General features: G+C 38.6%; 1 protein-coding gene across 1 annotated transcript in view; it reads left to right on the plus strand.

Moving 5' to 3' along the window:
* The window catches only part of TRPM6 (transient receptor potential cation channel subfamily M member 6), a 134,024-nt gene that overhangs the window by 12,159 nt on the left and 96,153 nt on the right, over positions 1-25,712 (plus strand). Inside the window, 5 exon segments of the mRNA XM_057721746.1 lie at positions 9,953-10,032; positions 13,954-13,992; positions 15,362-15,539; positions 18,415-18,628; positions 24,255-24,379. Of these exon segments, the coding sequence (XP_057577729.1) occupies positions 9,953-10,032; positions 13,954-13,992; positions 15,362-15,539; positions 18,415-18,628; positions 24,255-24,379 (636 nt within the window).

Consider the following 25,712-nt stretch of genomic DNA (forward strand, 5'->3'; position numbering starts at 1 on the left):
ATTTATGGGTCTTCATTGCTGCGAGTGGGCTTTTCTCTAGTTGTGGTGAATGGGGGCTACTCTGTTGCGGTGAGCGGGTTTCTCATTGTGGTGGTTTCTCTTGTTGCACAGCATGGGCTCTAGGCACATGGGCTTCAGTAGTTGCGGCATATGTGCTCAGTAGTTCTAGAGTGCAGGCTCAGTAATTGTGGCGCGTGGGCTTAGGTGCTTTGCCCCATGTGGGATCTTCCCAGACTAGGGATCGAACCCATGTCCCCTGCATTGGCAGGCAGATTCTTAACCACTGTGCCACCAGGGAAGCCCAGAAGAAATGTCTTAATAATCAAAACCCGGTGAAAATGAAAATCGTTGTGTAGTTTGCCTTCTCAATGACTTAAAGAAAGGCATTGTGCAATAGCTATGTTCCCCTTTCCTTCCTGCATCAAAAGTACAGTCAGTCTCTAAAACAACATTGGAACTTTGAAAATCAAGTGTAACAGCCAGAAACAGAAGTTGGGAAATTTTTTTCCTAGCAAATGATATTTCACATCTGCCAACCTCTGTTACTAACAGAATTCTTGGTATCTCACTGACAGACTTCTGATTCTCAACTTACTGGACTACCTTCATTTCATTAAAATGTCTTTTTCCTCCTTGAATTTTAGGGGAATTGTTTGTTCTGAATGTGTTGTTTTTTTTTTTTCTAAGACAAAAAAAAAACACCCTGATTTGTACCCTACCCTAAATCTTTCAGCTTAAATTAAGATAAAAATCTTAACAAAAAATCCATAAAGATGAAGGTAAAAATCTTATAGTAAGCTATGAGATTTAGGGGAGGGGGGCGGAATATTCTTAGTTGATAACAGGTAGAAATCTCTTGGAAAAGAGTTTATCAAAATTGCATCCTGTGGAAACAAGTGTATGATATCCTCAAAGATGATCCTTGATTAAATATATTTAGGGGAAGAATAGATAGTTTATCCGTTCTGGAGAGTCATACTACTTCCACGTGCTTATATGAGCAGAAAACATTTTCTTCTTTCTCATCTGTTGTACTGGTGGCTTTTATACCATTTGCAAAATTACCTATTAAAAAAAAAGTTCCTAGGGCCTGACTTACATGTTCCATGAATGATAAAGGCTCAGAGTACAAGAGCTAGGAGCAGCATTTGAACAGTTATAACCTTGTAGCAAATCAGTTTTTTGTGTGATTTTTTTGTTTGTTTTTTTATTTTGTTTTGTTTTGTTTTGTTTGCTATGTAGCAATTAGGGACACTGTTGTAAAATGTTTACCTAAAGTGATTATGATTTTTTTTAATGGAAGTGGAATACCTAAGTGTAGCTAAAGGAATGCTAGTGAAAATTTCTAGCTGGACAACTGGACGGCTGGAAATTATTTTAACAACCCCTGGGGTGAATTACCCAGGAAGAACAGGATTTCTCCAGTTTGCTGATAGAGACTTCTTGCAGACTAGAGAAGAAAACACATTTTCCTTACTCTTGCTCCCCACGTCCTTTACTTTCATGATACCTTGCCCTGACTTGTCCAGCTGCCCAGTAATCTCCAGTTACACTTACTCTTATTTTTACCCTAAATTCCTATTCCCTCAGTCTAGTCATCTGCAGACCTCATAACCTGGGGTATACATTTGTTGGTTAACATATTAGGGACAGTCCTGGAATATCGTGTGGCAGTTTCTCCATAGGGTGACCAGTGGGATATTATTGGTATTCCCCATCTATCTTAAGTCTGGCAGATCCTCTATTGAGAGAGCATTTCATATGCTTTGTGGTTCATAGAATACATACTGTACTATGCTGATGCCGTACCGTAAAGAGCTGGTAGTAAAATGGGGCACTGTGACTGCACATGTGTGTCTGCTACCTTCCTTTCTCCCTGGTTAAGATGAGCAAAGGAAAATGCTGAGATCTGCAGTCGTCGGAGCTAAATGGGCTATGACTTTCTGTAGAGCACTGATTATAGGGTCTGGGGCAAAATGGCCAAGAAGGGAAAGTTTGCCACTCCACTCCTTGCCTCTGTCAGAAGAGGAAGCATTTTCTTTAAGGCTGAGCCTTTCTTCTTGGCTATTCATACCATTTTTTCCCCTGCTCCCCACCCCCAAATTCTCTGAAGTCATTTTTAGTCTCTCTTGCATCTTCATTCTCTTTTATCTACATACAAGATTAGAACTTTCTTGGGTCTTTCATGGTGGTCCAGTGGGTAAGACTCCACACTCCCAATGCAGGAAGCCTGGGTTCCATCCCTGGTCAGGGAACTAGATCCCACATGCCATAGCTAAGAACCTGCATACCACAACTAAAAAATCCCACATGCCGCAACAAAGACCAGCACAGCAAAATAAATAAATAAATATTTGAACAACAACAAAAAAACCTTTCTTAACATAAAATAAACCTTCTCTCAACTTTGCCTATTAAACATAGCATAAAAGAGTGCTGACGCAGGTATTCGATAGAACCTGCTCCTCCTCTGTAGAGGTGATAATCATTGTATCTGTCTCACAGTTGTGAATATTACTCTAGCTAGCACATAAAGCATTTAGCACAGCCCTCGGCATATATGAAGGCTACATTGACTTTGGCTTTTGCTTTATACTGTTGATCTAGTGGCTGTTTTATTTCATTCTCCCAAGCATGTCTTACACTAGCTGCCTTCTCTGTTTTACATTCTATTTCCTGACTCTCTCAATCTATTTGCTTGTCACGGACAAAAATTGTCCTCCTTACTTTCTTTTCAGTATTAAACACTTCTCAGGTTTTCTTTGAAACTACCTACTTTTGTAATAATGCAAAGTTTTTTATTAAAGAAAAAAACTTTCTCCCTTCTCAACTTCAGGTATCATGTCACCATCCTGATTAGTAACTCTGTTTTTATTCCCTGAACTCTTCTACACCTATGCTTAGGTGGTCCCAGAAGTTCCTGGCTCTTTTATCTTCTCCGTTCTCTGCTCCCCGGTGACTTCATGGCTTTTGCCATGCCTTAACATCGGTGTCCTCTGAATTCTCCTCCAGGCCTAAATCTTTGCATTTCTAATCACCACTGAATTTTATCAACCACCTTTCAAAACCTTTGTCATCTTTCCTAAGTTTTGTGTCCTTCATGAAGACTCCCCAAATACCGGCAGACAGAAGGGATTTCTGCTTCCTAGAAGTCCCACAGCCTGCTCTTGTGGCATAGTTGGTATCTATTAGTAAACAGGTTCTTCTCTTCTGGTGTTGGTCTTTGGGACACAATTTTATTTATTTTTATTAGAATCGTATGATATGCCCATCAAAGTATTTTGAATGAATGAATGAATGAATAAAGCTATTATTCTTAGAGGTATCAATATTTAAAAAGGAACAGTGAGTAAACTGATAGAATATATGCTGCCTATAGGTTCTGGAGGGTTGAACCTGCACCTATCACACTTTAATGATATCTTTGAGAGGAAGGATGTGGTAGGTACTATGGTCAGCTGTAAAGTTAAAAATGAATGCAGTCAAAATTATCCTTCAAAAGTCCCTTACATTGCTCAGAAAGAGAAGTATGTGAAGATTTGATCTCTAATTGCTTTTTCTCTATGTTGGAACTTTCTTCAGTTGAGCACCAGATTATATAGGGGATGTTGAAATACTACCATGCACTCATTGAGATGAGATGTGCAGGCTAAGACATGCATGTGGGACCTGAGACCAACCAGGAATCAGTAAGTCCTGTCTCTTACTCACACTCAACCCTAGTGCCTATGTGAGGTCACTTCAGGGCAGTGGTCTTTCATGTGTGGTATCCCTGGGGACTCCTTGGGATCTTTGAGACCCTTTCAAAGGTCCTCAAAATCAAAATTATTTTTTAATGGTATATTTCCTTCTTTTACTCATTCTATCATGAGCATACAATAGAGTTTTCCTGGCATTACATGACAAATCCATAATATCTAAAAAGACTATTAAAATGCTATTTCCTTTTTCCAACTCCATGTCTATGTGAGGCCAATTCTTTCTATATGCTTCAATCAAAAACACTTTGTAACAGATCGAATGCAGAAGCAGATATGAGAATCCAGCTGTCTTAAGCCAGATAAAAACACAATGCTCTTCTCATAAACCTTTTAAAAATATTTTTCATGAAACATATTTTATTTAACATGTAATCAGTTAATTATAATTATTTTAAAATGAACTAATGGATAAATACTTTAAAAAGTCCCAGTTCTAATTTCTAGTGTGTAAATATTGGTAGCTATACTCTATAAATGAAAGCTTTCTGGAGGTCCTTGGTAAATTTAATGAATGTGAAGGAGTCCTAAACCCCAAACATTTGAGAACTGCTGCTCTTGGGCATACTACACTCCTGAGTGTGGAATGGCACTGAAATTGCCCACCCTTAAACGTTGTATATCTTTTTTCTCATCTTTCTTTCTTTCTTTTTTAAAAATTTTTTACTAGATTTTTTTTGGGGGGGGTTAGGTGGTTTTTTTTAAAATTAATTTATTTATTTTATTTGTTGCGTTGGGTCTTTGTTGCTGCACATGGGCTTTCTCTGGTTGCGGTGAGCAGGTGCTACTCTTCGTTGTGGTGCTCGGGCTCCTCATTGTGGTGGCCTCTCTTGTTGTGGAGCACAAGCTCCAGGCACGTGGGCTTCAGTAGTTGTGGCACATGGGCTCAGTACTTGTGGCTCACAGACTCTAGAGCACAAGCTCAATAACTGTGGCACATGGGCTCAGTTGCTCCGCGGCATATGGGATCTTCCTGGGACAGGGATTGAACCCGTGTCCCCTGCATGGGCAGGCAGATTCTTAACCACTGTGCCACCTAGGAAGTCCCTCTCATCTTTCTTCTTTTGTCCTCTCTCTTTTTTATTTTCCACTTTTAAAAACTTGAAGTATAGTTAGTTTACAATGTTGTGTTAGTTTCAAGTGCACAGCAAAGTAATTCAGTTACACACCCCCCCCCACACACACATGTATGCATTCTTTTTCAGATTCTTTTCCATTATAGATTATTATAAGATATTGAATACAGTTCCCTGTGCTATGCAGTAGGTCCTTGTTATTTACCTATTTTATATATAGTAGTGTATATATGTTAATCCCAAACTCCTAATTTCTCTCTCCCTACCTCCCCCATCCCGCACTATCCCCTTTGGCATCCATAAGTTTATTTTCTATGTCTGTTAGTCTGTTTATGTTTTGTAAATAAATTCATGTCATTTTTTTAGATTCCCCATATAAGTGGTATCATATAATGTTTGTCTTTCTCTGACTTACTTCACTCAATATGAAAAGCCCTCTCTCATTCTTTTAGCAAAGATTTTGAATTTGTCCAAGTTAAATATGTGGTATGTGTCTGCATGGAATTTCAAGAAGCAGTGTTCTTACTACCCTGTTACACTTAGAAAATGAAACAAGTAATCTTCGTTGTATATATAAACTTTACCATGGATGACATAAATGAAATTGCCTTTAACCTGTAATTCCTAATAAAGGCTTTATTGTCTCAGAGAATGGTGGGTTTTCTAAAAGTCAATTATTTGAGTAAAGCTCCACTAATAGTGAAACTTCAACTAAGAAACTGTTTTTAAGACTATGTGGTTCACTTGGATGTAGTCCTACTAAAGTTTTGGATAATTTAACAAGATATGTGTAGCATAAATAAAGACTGTCTGTGTACTTGGATAACATATTTGTGGATATTTTGCTGGGTGGAAATGGGAGATTGAGTGTCTCTACCTTGAAAACCTTAATAGATTAGAGTGGTTATACAACAAATAGGCCCAGCATTCAGTTAAACTCTGTGTTTTACTATCCAGGGGCAATTGTAAAGAACACTCATAAGGTAAACCTCCCATTTCCTTTTCCCTTCTTATGAAGATGATTTCACATGATCTGAAATTATAAACACCTTATCTGTAAGTTTAATTCCCTGGATAAGGCTGAAGCATGTGTGACAGCAGAGGAAAGGATGTCTTCTCATTGCCATTTGAAATTGTGTTTTTGGATTACTATAAAGAGGGCTTTCACCTATTTGGGGAGTGGAGGGATAGGGTATGACATTTTAGCTTGAACCTTTATGATATGCTCTACTACATAGGTCACTGCTGAGTTCTTCTAATTCCCCATTAGACTCTGTGGAGAATTCATAAATGTTTTACTCATGTACTCATGAGTTTATATAATCTAAAGAATCATTCTGAAGTTCTAAATGCTTTTGCTTAACAAGGCAGTGTATGAAAAGGTCAGTAAAATTTCTCGCCTAAACAGAAGTGGCATTTTATGTAATTGTGAGTTATTTAGTTGATGTTCTATTAAAGATACTACCAAAAAAAAGAAAAGAGAAAAAAAAAAAAAATCATTACCAGCAAAATAGCGCTTACCTCTAATTACCCAGAGAGAAGAAAATATGTAAGGTTATTTTGTGCTCTTTATGAGATACTCGTAAATACTGCCTTCTGGAAAGATCACTGGAAAACCAGTGAGGTCAACTTGTGGCAGTGTTTGCAAGGCAGATCCTTGGGTTTGGGTTATTTTAGGTTTGGATGCCCTTTGTCTGAGACTCTTCATCAAGTGAGTCCCACGAGGTATCTCTCAGATTGTGGACAAAACCGCATAGGAGACCTTGAGCTGAGTCTTCCAAGTAGAGGGGCTGGCTTTACACTCATGAGTTTCCCCAGCTGACAGATCGTGCGGTGTGGAAATCCATCTGCCTGGCACTCAGTTTGAAGAGGTCCTTGCTCCAAGGGAGGGACTGTGTAGGGAAAATAATAAATGTCAATCTGGAGTCTGAAAATATTTTCTCTATTTGGTCCATTCTGGTGCTTCCCTGAGTGCTGTAGATTCCATGATAAATAAACTAATGCCTATTTTGAAGTAGATTACAATAATGCTAAGAATAAAACAACTGAACAGGTGCAATTAAATATTGTGAGTGCTGTGATATATGTAAGATAGAGTGGGGGATATAAAAAGAAAGTAGTCAGTTTCACCAGGAAAAGTATTTTTTAAATGTTAAATTTCTTTTAAATATGAAAAAGTTAAAAAAAAAGAAAATAAGTTACTTGTTAGCTGTGTGCGCCCTTCAACTCCAATCACATAGTCCCTTGGCTGTTAAAAAAAAAAAAATCCATGCACATTTAGAAGAATCTTTTTTTTTTTTTAATCAAGGGATGCATGTAAAACTATTTCTTCTCAGAGGTTCCCCTGAGAAAGAATCTGTTATCTGGAAACCCTAAAAGACTCCAGTGTAGCAATACTTTCAGTGACATCAAGAATTAATTTGTGTATAGCTACCATTAGAGGATTAGTCTTTGGATTTGGACATTCCTTTGCTATTCCTCACCCTCACCCCAGTCCTGGGCTTGTATGTAAAATCTGATTATATTTTACGGTGAGGCAAACTGCCAACACAGCCTGAGACCAACACTATTTCCCTTCTTTGTCCTCTGCCTTTCCCTTCCCCAAATAACAACCACAGTTAAAACACAGAGAGAAGTAACCCAGAAAGAGAAAAACAAACACCGTATGCTAACTCATATATATGGAATCTAAAAAGTGGTACTGAGGAACCCAGTGACAGGGCAAGAATAAAGATGCAGATGTAGAGACTTGAGGACACGGGGTGGGGGGGGAAGGGGAAGCTGGGACAAAGCAAGAGAGTAACATTGACATATATACACTACCCAATGTAAAACAGATAGCTAGTGGGAAGCTACTGCATAACAGAGGGAGATCAACTCGATGATGGGTGATGACTTAAAGGACTGGGATAAGGAGGGTGGAAAGGACTCAAGGGAGGAAGGGGATATGGGGATATATGTATAAATACAGCTGATTTACTTTGTTGTACAGCAAAAACTGGCACAATAGTGTAAAGCAATTAAATTCCAATAAAGAACTTTAAAAAAAAAACCAAAAACACAGTATATATTGCCCCAGTATATAAAAAACACCCAGTCTATAAATATTGCCATGATAGCTGCAGAAATGGCATATTCTCTGCTGTCATCGACAATGTGCTACTCCAAGTGGCCAACACATGTTGAGTGTTTGCCCTCAATAGATTTGGGCTATTGAATCACAGCCAACAAACACATGGCTTCTAATAGTTCTCTGTTGAACCGAACATGGGGGGACCTCTTTCATGTGTGCTGAAGAGTGTATTGCAAAGGCGACCATTATGAGGTAGGGGCAAAAAAGTAAAGTTCTAAATTGAGAATTGTTCGAAACACTTGCAAATTAAGCCTGCTTTTCTTTTCCTGTAGTTTTGAGATAAGATATGGAAGTTGCAGGAGGAAAGTTTCCATGTTCTTGTTATGGCACAAGTTTCCTGTTTACACTCTTGGAAAGAAAAGTGTATACATGGGTTCTTGAAGTTCTATTTTAAGTGTGTTCATTTTGTTGCTCATTCAACAATCATTGGGTTGGGCCCTGGGGCAACAGAAATGACTGGCATGGGACCTATAGGATCTGGAGTCTACTGGGGGAAATGGACCCATAAAAGTTATTCGTTTGTAGTATGAGAGGTCCTAGGAGGGAGATTTGGAGGTCAGGAAGTACTTTTCTATGAAAAAAATACATCAAAGTTAAGTTCCCATGTTACCAACCAAAAAGCTAAGTTTTACCTTCGATATTACCGATAATAATAACTAAGCTTTGTTGAGGCTTAATAATTCCCAGGGAGAAATCTAAGCCTTTAATTCATTTCAGTAGCCCGGTGAGGTATTACTGTTATCTCCAATTTTAATAGATGGGGAAACAGGCCTGAAGAAATTGTTTTGCCCATATAGTTCTACTAGGCTCAGCTGTCTAGCCTTTTAAAAGAAGGGAGTGGTTGGCATAACTTGCTTAATTTGTATACATAGGCTTCCAAATTAGGGACCCTTTTTGGAGCTATCTTAACAGTTAATTGTTACACATGAAGTTTAATGAGATCAATTTGTAATCCATTTCCTTTTCTAAATTCCTTCAGAGTAAGAACTTTGTCCTATTTGCGGTAGAATTCCCAGCATGCCACATGGAGGCCTATTCTAAAATATTTGTTGAATGAATTCAGATATTTTGAAATTCAGCCAGTGGTAAGCCGTGCTTATACAATGTGTATCAAATTGTCAACCTAAATAAAAGAGGTTAACTGAGGCAAGCTTGAATTACCAGAAATTGAGTTTATTCAGGAATAGGAGAGGAATTGCAGTTTGGGAAATGCATGCTGTAGCAAGCTCCAGGCGAGTCTGTTGAGGGTTTGGGGCAGGGAGTGCAAAGAGGGGGACGTCCAGCCAGAGTCTAAGCAGTAAATTCATTGTCTTGGGGTTGGGGAGAGATTCTTGGCGGATGGCTATTGGTCAGGAAAAAAGTCTCATCCTCTGTGAATCAGGCATCAATGGGAAATTGGTTTCTCAGTTGAGTTCTCTTCTGCTGAGGGCGATGTGCCATATTCTCCATTGCATACCCTCCAGATTAGTTTTAGATTGAACTCCTTTCACAGAGTCTGCCTGAGGTTATGTCTCTCCTCTGACACTCTTTCCAGTTTCTTGTCAAATCTTAGCCAAAATGGGACTTTATAAGTGAGAGTTTTAAAGTTTGAGAGCTTAATATTCACTCTGTAGGGTTATGGTACAAGATTTAAAAGTGACTTTTGGCAGAATTAAGAGAACACTTCAGCTGTATCTTTACTTCCTTGGTAGAGATTTGTGCATTTAGGGATCTTTCACTTAAGATGAGGTTGTGGACTAATTAACTTTGAATATTTTTATGTTCATATTGGCTTCTTTGTGAATATTTGTGAATATTTTTGTGTTCACATTGGTTCTATGTTGTCTGTAATAGAAACCAATAAATGCTTAGTCTGTTTGGGGTTGGTCTTGGCATTTTAATTAGTGTCTACTATATTTAAATGTATCTTGCCTACCTGGACTACTGTGGTTATACTGTGTTCTCATTTAATTAGACTACAAAAATAATGACATTTTTCTATTCAGTCCCAGAAATCCTGGATGGAAGGAGTGTTCGACAAGAGAGAATGTAACAAAATCATACCCAGCTCAAAAGACCCTCACAGGTACAATTTTTAATTACATATTTCTTTTTTAAAGCAACAGTACTTGGAAGACTGTTTATTGAAATTTAGAGATATGACTTTTTTACCCTGATGGAGCCACTTTTAATGTTGTGGTAGATTTCACTCTGCTGTTTTGTCTTTGATGCTCCTATTCCTCTTAGTGGGAGGATAGATACTAGGGAAATATCTAGTGCTCTGGCCATTCCACTGGGTTTGGATAAAAAATTTACAACTTTTGAATATTGAATATTCAAAGTAGTGTGAACTTATCCCCAAGTGTCTGTGGTATAGTAACTAGGATATTTCAGGACTGCATGCTCAGATTATGCAGAGTTAATTTTTTCCTCCTGTAAGCTTTTTGCTTGAGCAGATAAGGGGCAACAGAAAGGAATGATTTGAATTTGACTACTCTGAGTTCTTGACAACCCTTTGGAAGTTCTACTTGTAGAACAAAGTTCAAAACAGCAGCCAGTGAAAGATAGAGGAAGAGAGGGCTATGGAAAATTCCCCAGGGTAATTGGGTCCATGAAATTAAGATTGGGTAGCATTGCCTTGGGGGAAAAGAATTAAAAGGAAAGGAACATAGGAGAGCAGTATTTTAATTAGGGGGACCACTCTATTTTTAGATTCTATTGCGCAGTTAGCCTTACATTCTTTTGAAGCTTAGAAATCACAGCTGTATGCTCATGAGAGGTAGCACGGGGAGGTCACTGAAATTCTAGTTCTTGGGGATGATGACTGAAATAGTGTTCTGTGCCTTTGTTAAATATTTACTAGTCCCATCCTCTCTGAATTACCTGTGGCTTGTAAGCCCTGTGATTGGAGATCCTCATTTTACCTGCTTATAAAATGTTTACAGAATAAAAAGGCAGGGTAACCTTGTTTTTTCCCTTAATCTTTTATGACATTTTGTAACATGATAGTGGCTGCAATGGAAGGCAGATTGAGCTCACGTGGCTCCTACTGCTCTGTAAATGGAAAATCATCTTCACAGTCACCCTGAACCTCATGAAAAGTGGTAGACTACAGGTCATTAGCTCATAGACTCAAGAAGAATATCGGAGATCATAATTCCATGAATGGTCCAAGATATATTACTTTTTATGGGAAAAAAAAAGCAATCTCTTTTTGTGTGATTGTAAAAAAGGTTAATGGATGACTATGGTTATTCCTTCTATGCCAGCCTTTTTCTTAGATCCTGGTAAGGTTCTCAAAACTAGCTTTCATGCAGTTTTCTTTCTTATAGTGCACAGCAAAAGAGTGGTAGTTCACTATTTTAAATTTAGATAAAAGTTTATCTTTTATTGATTCTTTTTGTAGCTCCTAATAAGAAACAAATCTGATAGACGTGATTACAGTGTCTTTTTTTCTTTCTCATTTGGAACCTGTTGAAGTGAAGCTTCTGAGAAAAAAGTTTTCTAAAAGGCTGGGACAGGAAGAAGTGAAAGGCCTGAATATTCATTTCTGAATAATTTAGAATGACTGATTCTATGAATAATACCTTTTCTTCCCATATTTTAACTAGACTTCTCTTCTAGTTAAAACTTCTTCACACTTAAAATATGATCCTTGATGACCATAATGCTAACTCCCAAATCCAGAAGGCTTTTTTTTTCTTTAAGAACTTTTATTGAGATACAATTGACATATAATAAACTGCATATATTTAAAGTGTACAATTTGATATTTTTTTTCTTATTAGTAATGTATATATGGCAATCCCAATCTCCAAATTCATTCCCCCCCAACCCTCCCTGCTTTCCCCACTTGGTGTCCATATGTTTGTTTTCTACATCTGTGTCTCTATTTCTGCCTTGCAAACCAGTTGATCTGTACCATTTTTCTATATTCCGCATATATGCGTTAATATACGATATTTGTTTTTCTCTTTCTGACTCACTTCACTCTGTGTGACAGTCTCTAGGTCCATCCATGTCTCTACAAATGTCCCAATTTCGTTCCTTTTTATAGCTGAGTAATATTCCATTGTATACATGTACCACATCTTCTCTATCCATTCATCTGTTGATGGACATTTAGGTTGCTTCCACGTCCTGGCTATTGTAAATAGTGCTGCAATGAACATTGGAGTGCATGTGTCTTTTTGAATGATGGTGTTCTCTGGATATATGCCCAGCAGTGGGATTGCTGGGTCATATGGTAACTCTATTTTTAGATTTTAAGGAACCCCCATACTATTTTCCATAGTGGCTGTATCAATTTATATTCCCACTAACAGTGCAAAAAGATTCCCTTTTCTCCACACCCTCTCCAGCATTTACTGCTTGTAGATTTTCTGATGATGCCCATTCTAACCAGTGTGACGTGATACCTCATTGTAGTTTTGATTTACATTTCTCTAATTATTAGTGATGTTGAGCAGATTTTCATGTGCCTCTTGGCCTTTTGTATGTCTTCTTTGGAGAAATGCCTATATAGGTCTTCTGCCTACTTTTTGATTGGGTTGTTTGTTTTTTTGATATTGAGCTGGATGAACTGTTTACATATTTTGGAGATTAATCCTTTGTCTGTTGATTCATTTGCAAATGTTTTCTCCCATTCTGAGGGTTGTCTTTTTGTCTTGCTTATAGTTTTCTTTGCTATGCAGAAGCTTTGAAGTTTCATTAGGTGCCACTTATTTATTTTTGTTTTTATTTCCATTACTCTAGAAGGTGGATCAAGAAAGATCTTGCTGTGATTTATGTCCAAGAGTGTTCTTCTTATGTTTTCCTCTAGGAGTTTTATAATGTCTGGCCTTACATTTAGGTCTTTAATCCATTTTGAGTTTATTTTTGTGTATGGTGTTAGGGAGTGTTCTAATTTCATTCTTTTACATGTAGCTGTCCAGTTTTCCCAGCACCACTTATTGAAGAGGCTGCCTTTTCTCCATTGTATATCCTTGCCTCCTTTGTCATAAATTAGTTGACCATAGTTTATCTCTGGGCTCAGAAGCCTTTTTTGAATCATAAAATAGAGATTAATAAAGATAATAATTATAATCATACCAACTGTTCCTCAATTTGACAGTGTTTTACGGTTTTAAAATTGTTTGTATTTGCATGTTTTCTTATTTAATTCTCAAGAATTCGGTGCTATCTTCCTAGTGTAATAATAATAGCCACCATTATTATACATGCAGCAATGTACCAGATACTGTAAGACACTTTACATACATTATCACCCTTGATCCTTTTACTAACCGTATGGGTCAGATATTATTTTCAGATGTAAAAACTGGGGCTTAGAGGAACTGTTAAATCATTGAGATTTTTTTTTTTTGGCTGGAACTTAAGCTTTTCTTTCCTTCTTTTCTCTCTTTCTCTCCCTTTTTCACTCTAAATCATTGAGATTTAAATCCAGGTATTTTGGGGACTTCTTAGGTGGTGCAGTGGTTAAAAATCTGTCTGCCAATGCTGGAGACATGGATTCAATCCCTGCTCTAGGAAGATCCCACATTAACTAAGCCTGTGTGCCACAACTGTTGAGCCTGTTGGCCACAACTACTGAAGCCCATGTGCCTAAAGCCTGTACACTGCAAGAAGAGAAGCCACCGCAATGAGGAGCCCATGCACCACAATGAAGAGTAGCCCCTGCTCACCGCAACTAGAAAAAGCCTGTGTGCAGCATCAAGGACCCAATGCAGCCAAAAAATTAATTAATCAATTAATTAAAAAATAAAATAAAATAAATCCAGATATTTTGGTTCCAAACTCAGCATTCTGTTAATTAGATCATAGTTGCTGCAGTGTGATTATTCATGGTAAATGACATATGAGAATATCTGGGAGATGATGTACTCAGTAAACCCTAATTTCCAGACTATAGAAGATTAATAGATATTTACTGAATAAGTTTTCAAAGATATTAATATGTTTTCAAAGATATTAATAACCTAACAGAAGTTTCGTTTCTTTAATTTAGATGTACGGCAGGATGCCAGGTTTGTCAGAATTTAATCAGGTAAGACCAACAGCTCTATGTCTATATATTTCTCTGAAGTTGCATCTCTGTTTTTACATTGATTAACAATCCTTCCTTTTGATGTGCATGTTACATTTTACGTGAGGATTTTTCTTAATCTCCGTAAGTATTAAGATTTTTAAAAAATTTACCCCTAACTTCTTTTCTTTAAAATTTTATTTATTTATTTTTTATTTATTGGCTGCATTTTGTTGCTGTGCGTGGGCTTTCTGTAGTTGCGGAGAGTGGGGGCTACTCTTCATTGCAATGCGTGGGCTTCTTAGTGGTGGCTTCTCTTGTTGCAGAGCATGGGCTGTAGGCACTCGGGCTTCAGCAGTTGCGATTCGTGGGCTCAGCAGTTGTGGCCCACGGGCTTGATTGCTCTTGGCATGTGGGATCTTCATGGACCAGAGCTTGAACCCGTGTCCCCTGCATTGGCCTGTGGACTCTTAACCATTGTGCTGCCAGCAAAACCTGGCAGGTGGATTCTTAACCACTGCGCCACCAGGGAAGCCCTTAAGATTATTTTTTAAAACACTTTTTTGATGGATAATGGGTATAAAATAAACTGCACTTATTTATTTATTTATTTTTGCTGCATTGGGTCTTCATTGCTGTGCATGGACTTTTCTCTCTTTGAGGTGATTGGGGGCCTACTCTTCATTGTGGTGTGCAGGCTTCTCATTGCAGTGGCTGATCTTCCTGTGGAGCATGGGCTGTAGGCATGTGGGCCTCAGTAGTTGTGGCACACGGGCTTAGTTGCTCTGCAGCATGTGGGATCTTCCTGGCAGGGATTGAACCCATTTCCCCTGCATTGTCAGGAAGATTCTTAACCACTGTGCTACCAGGGAAGTCCCTGCACATATTTAAAATACACAATTTGCTGTTTGTTTTTGTTTTCCTAACAGTTTTAACCATTTTTAAGTGTACAGTTCAGTAGTGTTAAGTATATTCACATTGTTGTGTATTGGATCTCCAGAAGTTTTTATCTTGCAACGTTGAATGTGTATACTACATTTTGTTCATCCATTCATCTGTTGATGAATACGTGGGTTGCTTCTACCTCTTGGCTGTTGTGAATAACACTGCTATGAACATGGGTGTGTGAGAGATTTTTAGTGTTTTCTTAAAACATCCCCAAAATGATTCTAATGTGCAGCAAAGGGAGAGAGCCACTGAGAATGTTTTTAATCTTAGAAAACAACCCAGTGTTAGAAATCTAATATAAATCTCAATGTGAAGGTTTAAAAATATATGTTTAATATATGTCATATATAGTACCCTAGGAACGTGTAGAAACATTACATCTATTTTCTATTCTAAAATTGTGTGTTTTTATTTTGAAATTGGTTTTTGTCCCAAATTTAAGGTGTTACTGTGGGCGACTGATTAGAGACCATCATGAGGTAGATTATGCCCGGATCATCTCAGCTGCCAACGGTAGTGAAAGTGAACAATGGTCTGTTGAAAAGCACACAACGAAAAGCCCTACAGATACCTTTGGCACGATTAACTTCCAAGTTGGAGAGCACACCCACCACTCTAAGGTTTGCTCATAACCCACATTATTTTGCTGGTTTTTAAAAGAGAATATAACCTCTCAATGTATCTTCAAATTGTATTTCTAAGTGTAGATGATCAGATGACCAGGTTTTATTGCAAAGGCGATCTGTGTTACTGACCTGTTGACAAAAATGACCTAACTCTTCTCTTTCCTTCATGTCTGAGGAGCATGATACCTTTCCCAGGTGTAGCCAGCTCTTTGACCTCATTCAGCTGGATTATGCCCTCTGAAGAAGAGAATGGCTTATTGTCCTTGAGGCAGTTGCCAAAGGGCTGCCCTTTTCTTAAGGAATGTACAAAAGTTGCTACCAAAAAACAGACTTCACCTGAAGCATGGCCGTAGCATTTCCCAGTAACTTAACTTGTGGCTGTTGATGCCTGCTATGTCCTTGTGAGAGCTTCTTCTCAGGAAGAAAATGGGGGAATTTCTTTCTGTACCCCCTAAATGATAGTGCTGGGCTTTCCAGGCCAGTTTTTCTTCTGTCCCTAATATAGTAATTTTGCATGTGATTTGCATAGTATTTATTGACAGGTCAGCTATCTCTCAGCTAATTTCTATTGAGCTTGTTAACTGCCCACTGCTTTATTAGAAGCAGCTTTTCCTGGGGAAAACGCAGGGGGAGCCCACCTCAGGATAGCTCAGAATCAGCTGTGTCCTGCAATGTGATAATCCGTTAAAAGGATTTGAAAAACAGTTCTTAATCATGCAATCATAATAAGGTTTCATGATATAATTGTACAGTAATCTACATTTCTGATTACTAATCCACTTGCATCTAACTTTGTGCATTGATTTTTTTTTTTTTTTTTTTTTTAGTTGGCAAGAAAACTGTCTTCCAGTCCTTTTTGGAAGCTGACTCTTATAGAACTTTTTATGTAATTTTCCCCTTAAGTTTTCATCGTCTTCCTTTTGCTTTTATGTTTGCTCACAATCATCTTTATGTATTCATTTTTTTTCATCCATTCGACAGATCTTTTTCAGTTGCCCATACTTTGCTATGCCCTTAAGAGAAAATATCCTGTGTACTAACATTGCTTACAGTCTAGTGAGAGAAACAAGAAATAAATATACAATTACCACAGACGGTGGGGATGCTATGAAAGGGGAGTACAGGGTTCTTTAAGAGAATGAAAAAGGAACTCCTCCTGTTTTTCTGGGGTGGTGTGCATGTGCCAAGGAAGCCCTCTGAGAGTAAGGATGGTTTGCTGCGATGGGAAAGATGAGCAAGGCATTTGGTGTCTGGTTAGGCAGAAGGGTAAGACCACTGCAGGCATGAGAAATAACTTGTGGGAAGGCAAAGGGGGGTATGGTACATTTAGGAAAACTGAAGCCGTGGTCAGACAGGTCTGATCACTAATACATTTTATGCTTAGCATTAGGCTCCTATTACATCCTCTGTGCCTGAATGCATTTTATTTGATTGCTCAGAAGAGAAGAAGCTACCCTTATATTTCAGCCTGGAAGTTGGTTACTCATCCCCTCTGCTGCATTTCCCTTCCCAGTTGTCATCCCTCCCACCTCCTTCCACAGAGGTTTGGAGGTGAGTTATAAAGGAAGAGGAGGGGAAAGAGAGAGTCATTAACCCTTAGCACTGTGTCTTTGGTTAGCCTTTGGAAGAAAAGACTCTAGTTCTGGTAATTTAGTTAATCAAGGGAGTTTATCCTGAAATCTCAAGGAGATGTATCTTCTAGGACAAAAAGGACTTATGGTTGAAAGAGAGGGCTATCTGGGAGAAAGAGTTGAGATAGAGAGGAGAACTAAACCAGAGCTGCCTCCTCTGCCCTTATTCATTATTCAGAGCGACATAAACCCTTTCACAAAGGTCAACTTTTCTTTTCCCTACTATTTGAATATGTGATAAAGCCATGGCAACTCAGTTTTCTCACTTGTAAATTGAATCCTAGTTATCCTTAGATTCTTTCTACTACATTCTGTGATGACTGCACCATCCTCATGTTCAGAAATTCCAATATTTTAATTATGAAATAAAGGGATTATATTTTAAGAATTTCAAAGATGAAGACAATTATTTTAAATCACTATCACATTCTGGAGGATAATGTGATAATTCCTATTTGAATATCTGTGGCAATCTCCACCTGTGGTTATTTCGCTATAGTTTTATAAATTCATGGTTTCTTATGGTCCTTGTCCGATAAATCTGACTTATTCTTGCTGTTGGTTGACTCACACTCATCTTAATATGATTTTAACCACCTGTATGTGGCCACATTGGCTGGGAAAAGAAAGCCAGCCTTACACTATAGTCTTGGGCAAAATCCAAAATGATTCTGAAGCTGCCTGATTTCCCTCATCTTTTCTTTTGGTTACATTGAGTCTTTTGTGAGAAGTATTTATTTTGGAAAAAACATTTTTAGAGAGGTGATATTTATAGGAAATGGTTAGAATGTAAAATTTAAAATAAATTTACATGTTTCTGGATCTTAAATTATGCAAATATGTGAAATGGTTAAGTAAATTAAAAGCCATAGCATTTATGAAAAAACCTCACTTCACTTATTTCTAAATTTTTTTTTAAATGAGTTTGCTGGAGTAGTGATTTATGCCAGTTTGAAGTATTTCTGCCTCATCTCAGACCTTCTAGAGAACATTGGTGGACCAACCCTGAAAAACAGAGGAAGCCTTCCTACCGTGACTTGTAATTCCCAGAAGGAACTTAAAGGGGGTGTGGGATCTTTTCAAAGTAAATATTTCCATTATATGAAGATGAACTTTTAAAGAGATCCCAGACACTTTCTTTCAAGTTTTGGCTTTTCAGTTACCCTGCTGCGTGCTTATTGTGACGTGGCATGTATTTTCCATTATTTAATGTGTATGTGTATATGCATATCTTCCAGTATATTAGAACTTCTTATGACACAAAGTTGGATCATCTGTTACATTTAATGTTGAAAGAGTGGAAGATGGAACTGCCAAAGCTGGTGATCTCTGTCCACGGGGGCATCCAGAACTTCAAGATGCCCTCCAAACTTAAAGAGATCTTCAGCCAAGGTCTGGTCAAAGCTGCGGAGACAACGGGAGCATGGATAATAACTGAAGGCATTAATACTGGTAAGGCACATTCCTTGTTTCACTCTTTTTTTTTTTTTTAAATCCTTTTTAACTGTGAATCAGGCAGTATAGACCTAACCTCTGCTCTGCAGTGCTCCCAGGAGATGGGTGGCGTGCGAAAGACTAGAAGTGACTGGAAAGTGTAGTGACTGGAAAGTGTAGTGACTGGAAAAGAAACCCAGAAGAACCCTAGACTTTTCCTGGAATGTATTTTTACCATTGCTAAAATATGCTATTTTAATATAACTTTGGGTAAACGTCTGGCAAAGAAAATAGGCTTTGGACATGTGAGATTAGAAAGGATATGGGCTCCATTCAACTGTATAGTGTGTGGGCAGAGACATGAGCTAAACTCACCATGGTCAAGTTCTCAGGAATTGGAAATCAGTAACACGTGGGACAATTGCATTGCGTGTATGGGGCATGAGGAGATAATTAACTATATAATTGCCATTTCACTCGCTGTCTCTATCACCAACTCTTTTACAGTCTTTGAAATGTGGCATTCAAGAACTTCATTTAGTAGCCCCTGAACCTCTAACTCTACTCTTTTGCATTGGTGTTTATGATCTGTATGCATGTTAAAGAATCACCTGGGGGCTTTGCAAAAATACAAATGCACAGGCTCTACCCTAGATTAATTATAGAGTTTTCCAGGGTGGAGCTTCTGAAGGGTGTCTGATGTGCAGCCAGGGTTGAGAATTAGTGACTTCACAAACTCCTCTCTTACCAATCTGTTACTAACATGTTACAGTTCTGACACCAGTTCCCATGTGTAGGCTCTTTCCCCACAAGCGGGAAGTCTCCAACACCAGCTTAGTGTCTAACAGTTCAATTCAATTCTGACACTATCTACCTAGAAATAGCATCAGGTTTCACAGGTTAAGGGCTCAGTCCCACAAGACTGTCCTCACTTCAGATGTCAATCTCAAGTCCATGTTGTTACCTGTGCTTCTGACTGGCTGGCTATAAATCAGAGGTTCCTGCCACCCCCTCCTTGGGTATGATGAATTTGCTAGAGCAGCTCACAGAATGCAGGAAACCAGTTTACTCACTAGATTACCAGTTTATTATAAAAGGATGTAACTCAGGAACATCTAGATAGAAGAGATGCATAGGGCAAGGCATGTGGGAAGGGGAACAGAGCTTTCATGCCCTCCTCCCATTTCCATGTGTTTACCCACTTAGAAGCTCTACAACCCTGTTTGTTGTTGTTGTTTGTTTATTTTTTATGGAAGCCTCATTACATGGGCACAGTGGATTAAATCATTGGCTACTGATAATTGAACTCAATCTCCAGTTCCGCTCCTCTCCCCAGTGGTTGAGGGTGAGACTGGAGGTTCCAACCCTCTAGTCACATGGTTGCTTGGTTCCCCTGGCAACCAGCCCCCATCAGTAGGTCCAAAAGTCGCCTCATTAACATAACAAAAGTCACCTCTGTCACTCTCACCACTTAGGAAATTCCAAGGTTTTAAGGAGCTCTGTGTCACTAACAGACCAAATATATACTATTATAAATCACAATACCACACCTGTGGCTTTCCATCTTCCCTTTACTTCTCCCTCCTTTGATTTGGGATGTCCTAGCCAATGTTTCCTGTTAAGTTCTGCCCATCCTTTAAGATCTACATTAGATGCCAACATACCCAGGAAGCATTCTCTTTCTCAACTTACTCTTGTTTCTTAATTTCTATAGTGTTTATTGTCTGTAGCACCTGCAGCACGATTATGTTTTGCCTTGCAGGTTAGGTTAGGATGAGTCTACCTGATTGTGAGGTAGAGGCCGGGCCTATACATACGTCTAAGAACTGAGCAACAGGTACTAATGTAACGAATAATTTCTTTCGACTAAAAAGGAAGGTAGGAAGTAAGTGATTGAAAAAACAAAATAAAAATAAAACCAAGGGATTTGTCTTGTCACTAATGGGTAACCTAGTAGTTCCTCTGGTATGTTTCATTGAGATAATTATTTTACATGCTTAGGAAATAGTGAAGATTGCAGAGTTCTAAGTCCAATGTATAGTACTTATTTTATTTCCAGTAAAAAAAGAAGGTGGGTAGGGAAGGTTTGTAGAGTTCAGAAAAAGGAGAACTTGGGCATGGTTTTTTTCTTTGAATAACTGTTACATGCTTTGTTTTACTCATCGCTCTAAAAAAATTTAGGTTAGGGCCAAGTAAAGAATACAAATATAATAGTGTGAAGACTATTGAAATAGTTCATATGAACAAAAGAAATGAGAAATGAGGTATACTTGGAGCTTCCTTAAACAATAATCAGGGTCTGACCAGATTCAACCTCAGCTCCTTAGGTCCTAACTACTCAAGAAATGGTCCCTGGACCAGCAACGTCAGCATCACCTGAAGCTCGTTGGGAATACCAGGCTCCCCAGACTGGTGGGATCAGAATCTGCATTTTGATAACATCCCCAGGTGGTTCTTATGCACATTTAAATTTGAGAAGCTTTGCTTACCAGCTTCAGCCTATGCTTGAGATGCTTCTCAACAGTGATTGAACATTATTTGGCATGAATTTTTGATATTCATTTAAATTGAATGCCAGAAGCCTTTAAGAATCTACTGTGTATAAAGCATTTAGATAGAGACTTCCCTGGTGGTACAGTGGTTAAGAATCTGCCAGCCAGGGACTTCCCTGGTGGGGCAGTGGTTAAGAATCTGCCTGCCAATACAGGGTACACTGGTTCGATCCCTGGGCTGGGAAGATCCCACATGCAGCGGAGAAACTAAGCCCGTGCGCCACCACTACTGAGCCTGTGCTCTAGAGCCCGCGAGCCACAACTACTGAGCCCATGTGCCACAACTACTGAAGCCCGAGCACCTAGAGCCAGTGCTCCACAACAGGAGAAGCCACCGCAATGAGAAACCTGAGCACCGCAAGGAAGACTAGCCCCCACTCGCCACAACTAGAGAAAGCCCATGCACAGCAACGAAGACCCAATGCAACCAAAAGTAAATAAATGATAAATAAATAATAAAATAAATCTTTAAAAAAAATAAAAAAAGAATCCGCCAGCCAATGCAGGAGACATGGGTTCCATCCCTTGTCTGGGAAGATCCCACATGCTGCAGAGCAGCTAAGCCTGTGTGCCACAACTACTGAAGCCTGCATGCCTAGAGCCTGTGCTCTGCAAGAGAAGCCACTGCAATGAGAAGCCCATGCACCGCAATGAAGAGTAGCCCATGCTCCGTGCAACTAGAGAAAGCCCAGGTGCAGTAACAAAAAACCCAATGCAGCCAATAAAAAATAAATAAATAGATAAATTAAAAAAAAAAAAAAGGAGCCTTTGACTCTCTTCCATATCCTCTTTAAAAAAAAAAAAAAAAAAGCATTTGGATAGATGCTGTGGATGAAAGACAAGTAAGATATGGACCCTGGGTTTAGCGATGGGGTGGGTGATGTAGCAAACAGACAATAAGCAACTATCCAAAAATCGATGCTGAATGGGTCATAGTTGAGATACAAAGAACGTGTTTGGGAGTAAAAGGAAGAGGAAGAGGGAGAGGAAGACAAATTCCGATTCCAACTGAGGGAACCTGAGAAGAAGGCTTGGTGAAGGATATAACAGTTGATGTCGGCCTTGAGAGAAGGGCGGGAAGAAGCATTCTAGGCAGAGGTGGCAGTTTAGGGGAAGGACAGCAGGAGCTTAAGGCATGTGTAGAAAGAGGTGATAAGGCTACTAACTGGATGTACCATGTGGCAGAGGACAGGGACAGCAGGGGAGACCGGAGCCAGATTGGGGGCCATGCTATTTGGACTGAGGTTTTATTCTCTATGTAGCAGGGAGCCCTCAAAGGATTTTGAATAGAAAAATTAATAGGGAATGGTATTGTCAGATCTGGTTTTACAGAGAGTCTTAGCAGATAATATGTATGAAGATCATATGTGGGTGACTGAAAAACCATCACCACCACATGCTGGTAACCCATGCCAAACCTGTGGATCTGAACCTCTATTGGTATTGATGTGTGTTCTGTGCCCAGAGCCCCAGTTTTAAAAAATGACTGGGAAAAGTGCAAAAGATGGCCTGGAGGGTAGGATTCCAGAGAGATGGAAATGGTTTAGGTGCTATGCATTAGATATAATATGCAGGGCTTTTTTTTTCCCCCTGTGCTGACACATACAGAGTCAGACTGTACATAGAAAGAGAAAGTGGTGTAATGCAGTGTTTGTGATTAAAAGGCAAATTTTTTAAAATTAATTTTTATTGGAGTATAGTTGCTTTACAGCATTGTGTTTCTTGCTGCATAGCAAAGTGAGTCAGTCATATATATACATATATTCAGTCTTTTCTAGATTTCCTTCCCATTTAGGTCACCACAGAACACTGAATAGAGTTCCCTGTGCTATACAATAGGTTCCCATTAGTTATCTGTTTTATACATAGTAGTGTATATATGTCAGTCCCAATTTCCCAATTCATCCTCCCCGCTCCTCTCCCCTTGGTAACCATAAGTTTGTTCTCTACCTCTGTGACTCCATTTCTGCTAAAAGGCAGATTCAGCCAATCTCAAAAGGCTACGTATTGCATAATTCCAACTATATGACATTCTGAAAAAGGCAAAACTATAGAGATAATAAAAAAAATCATTAATCAATGGATTGGGGGAATGAAGGATGAATAGACAAAGTACAGAGGACTTTTAGGGCAGTGAAATTATTTTGCATGATGCTGTAATGGTAGATACATGTTATTATACATTTGTCCAAACTCATAGAATGTACAACACCAAGAATGAACTCTAATATAATGTAAACTGGACTTTGGGTGATTATGATGTGTCAGTGTAGGTTCATTAGTTGTAACAAAAGTACCACTCTGATTGGGGATGTTGATAATTTTGGAGGCTATGAACGTATGGAGCCAGAAGGTATATCAGAAATCTCTGTACATTCCACTCAATTTGACTGTGAATGTAAAACTGTTCTAAAAATTAAAGTTTATTGAAAAAAGAAAAGTCGGATCCTGGATTGGAATCTAAACTGTACAAACTCTATAACCTTGGGCAAATTATTTAACTTCCTTGTGCCTCAATTTTTGCCTATAAAATAGACTAAGATAATTCCTACTTAAAGTATAAATGCATGTAAAACTTAAAAAAGTACCTGGTGTGTAGTTAAGAGTTCAGTAAATGTTGGCTATTATTGTTATTATTATTAATCCCAGAAGGGCAAACATTAATGTATTAATTCTAGAATATTTATGAATATAAAGCTGTTAAATTAATTTGCCTCAATGAAGCAAGGATCTTCAGGATGTTTTGCTGGGACAGTCAAGGAGGTTAGAGAAAAAAAACAGAACGTTCATGATGTCAGGATTGGGTTTATAGGATATTCTGGTCAGGTAAGAATAGGGGCAGAACTGAGGCTGTAAGCAGAAATTTCCCAAAGGGAGAGGAGAATCATACAGGTAGAAATGTCAGTGATAGGAGAAGGAGGTATCAAGAGGGAGGAGAGCAAGCCAAAATATCAGAAATTAATTCACTGTGCCAGCAACTTTCCCTGATAACTGTCTTTTGCATATACTTGTCTACTTGTCTCTTTCTGGCAGTTGCGGTGTTTTGCATGATTTGTGAGTTAAAGTTTGACCTCTCAACTGGTTGTTCACAGGTGTGTCCAAACATGTTGGGGATGCCCTGAAAACCCATTCTTCCCAGTCCTTGAGAAAAATCTGGACAGTTGGAATCCCTCCTTGGGGTGTCATTGAGAACCGGAAAGATCTTATTGGAAGAGATGTAAGTAGACACTCCTTTCACGAAAAAAGGAAATAAACATCTATCCGATTGCCCACTTATCACTATATCTGGATATCTAACAGACATCTTGAATGTAATATACCCCAAACCAATTCCTGACTTCCTGCTGCCTCCCTGACCCTATCTTAGAAAGTGACAATTTCATCCTGTAGTTGCTTAAGCCAAAAACACCGAATTAATCCTGGAATCATTTCCCTCTCATGCCTTAAACCTGACCCACCAGTAAATTATCATCTTAGCTTCACTTTAAAAGTATATCTGGAAACCGACTTCTTCTCATTACCTCCACTGTTACTAAGCAGGTTTAAGCTACTCTTTTTCTGTCACCAGGATGACTGTAATAGTCTTTTCTACTCTCATCCATATTTCTTATTATGGTCTGCTCTCAGCACAGTGGCCAGAATGCTTCTACTAAAATATAAATCTGCTCATGCAACTCCCCTGTGAAAAACCCTTCAGCGCCTCCTGTCTTGCTCAGAGTACAGGTGGCCCTCTGTATCTTCAGGTTTTGCACCCTCAAATTCAACCAACCACGGATCAGAAATATTCAGGAAAAAAGATTTCAGAAAGTTCCAAAAAGCAAAACTTGAATTTGCCTCCTGCTGGCAACTATTTAGGTAACATTTACATTGTATTAGGTATTATAAGTAATCTTGAGACGATTTAAAGTAATTGGGAGTATGTCCATAGGTTATATGCAAATACTATGACATTTTATGTAAAGGACTAGTGCATTGGTGGATTTTGGTATCCATGGGGGTCCTGGAACCAATCCCCTGCAGACACTGAGGGAGAACTGTAATAGCCATGCTTTTTCCAGTGGCATGCATGAAGTAAAACCAGGGACATTTGCCCTTCTCTTCCCTCATCTCCTCCTACTCTCTGCTTCATTCATTCCTATGCATTGATTCTTTGATCCTGTCTGTTTTTCTAAAGGGAATAGACTTGTCTAAGTCTGTTTATAAGACAAATGTATATTTTTGGTAGGTATCGCAGAGTATTACAAAAGGTGTGAAGAAGAAAGATAACCACTGTTAATATTTTGGTGTGTATCATTCCAGAATTTTTTTCTATGTATGCGTACACATATATAGTAAGAAAAAGTTTGTGCGTTAAAAAAGTAACAACAGAAATCTACTGTTGTGTATCTGTTTTTCAGCTTAACTATTTAACATAATTAATTCTCTATGTCAATTAATATAGACATGCTTATAGTTTGTTTTACTTTCATTTTGGAAAATTTTGAACATATTAAAGAGTAGGGAGATTAGAATAATCAACTCCTACATACCCTTCTCGCAGCTTCAATAGT

This window comes from Hippopotamus amphibius, chromosome 2 (assembly GCF_030028045.1).
Source record: "Hippopotamus amphibius kiboko isolate mHipAmp2 chromosome 2, mHipAmp2.hap2, whole genome shotgun sequence".
NCBI lineage: Eukaryota > Metazoa > Chordata > Mammalia > Artiodactyla > Hippopotamidae > Hippopotamus > Hippopotamus amphibius.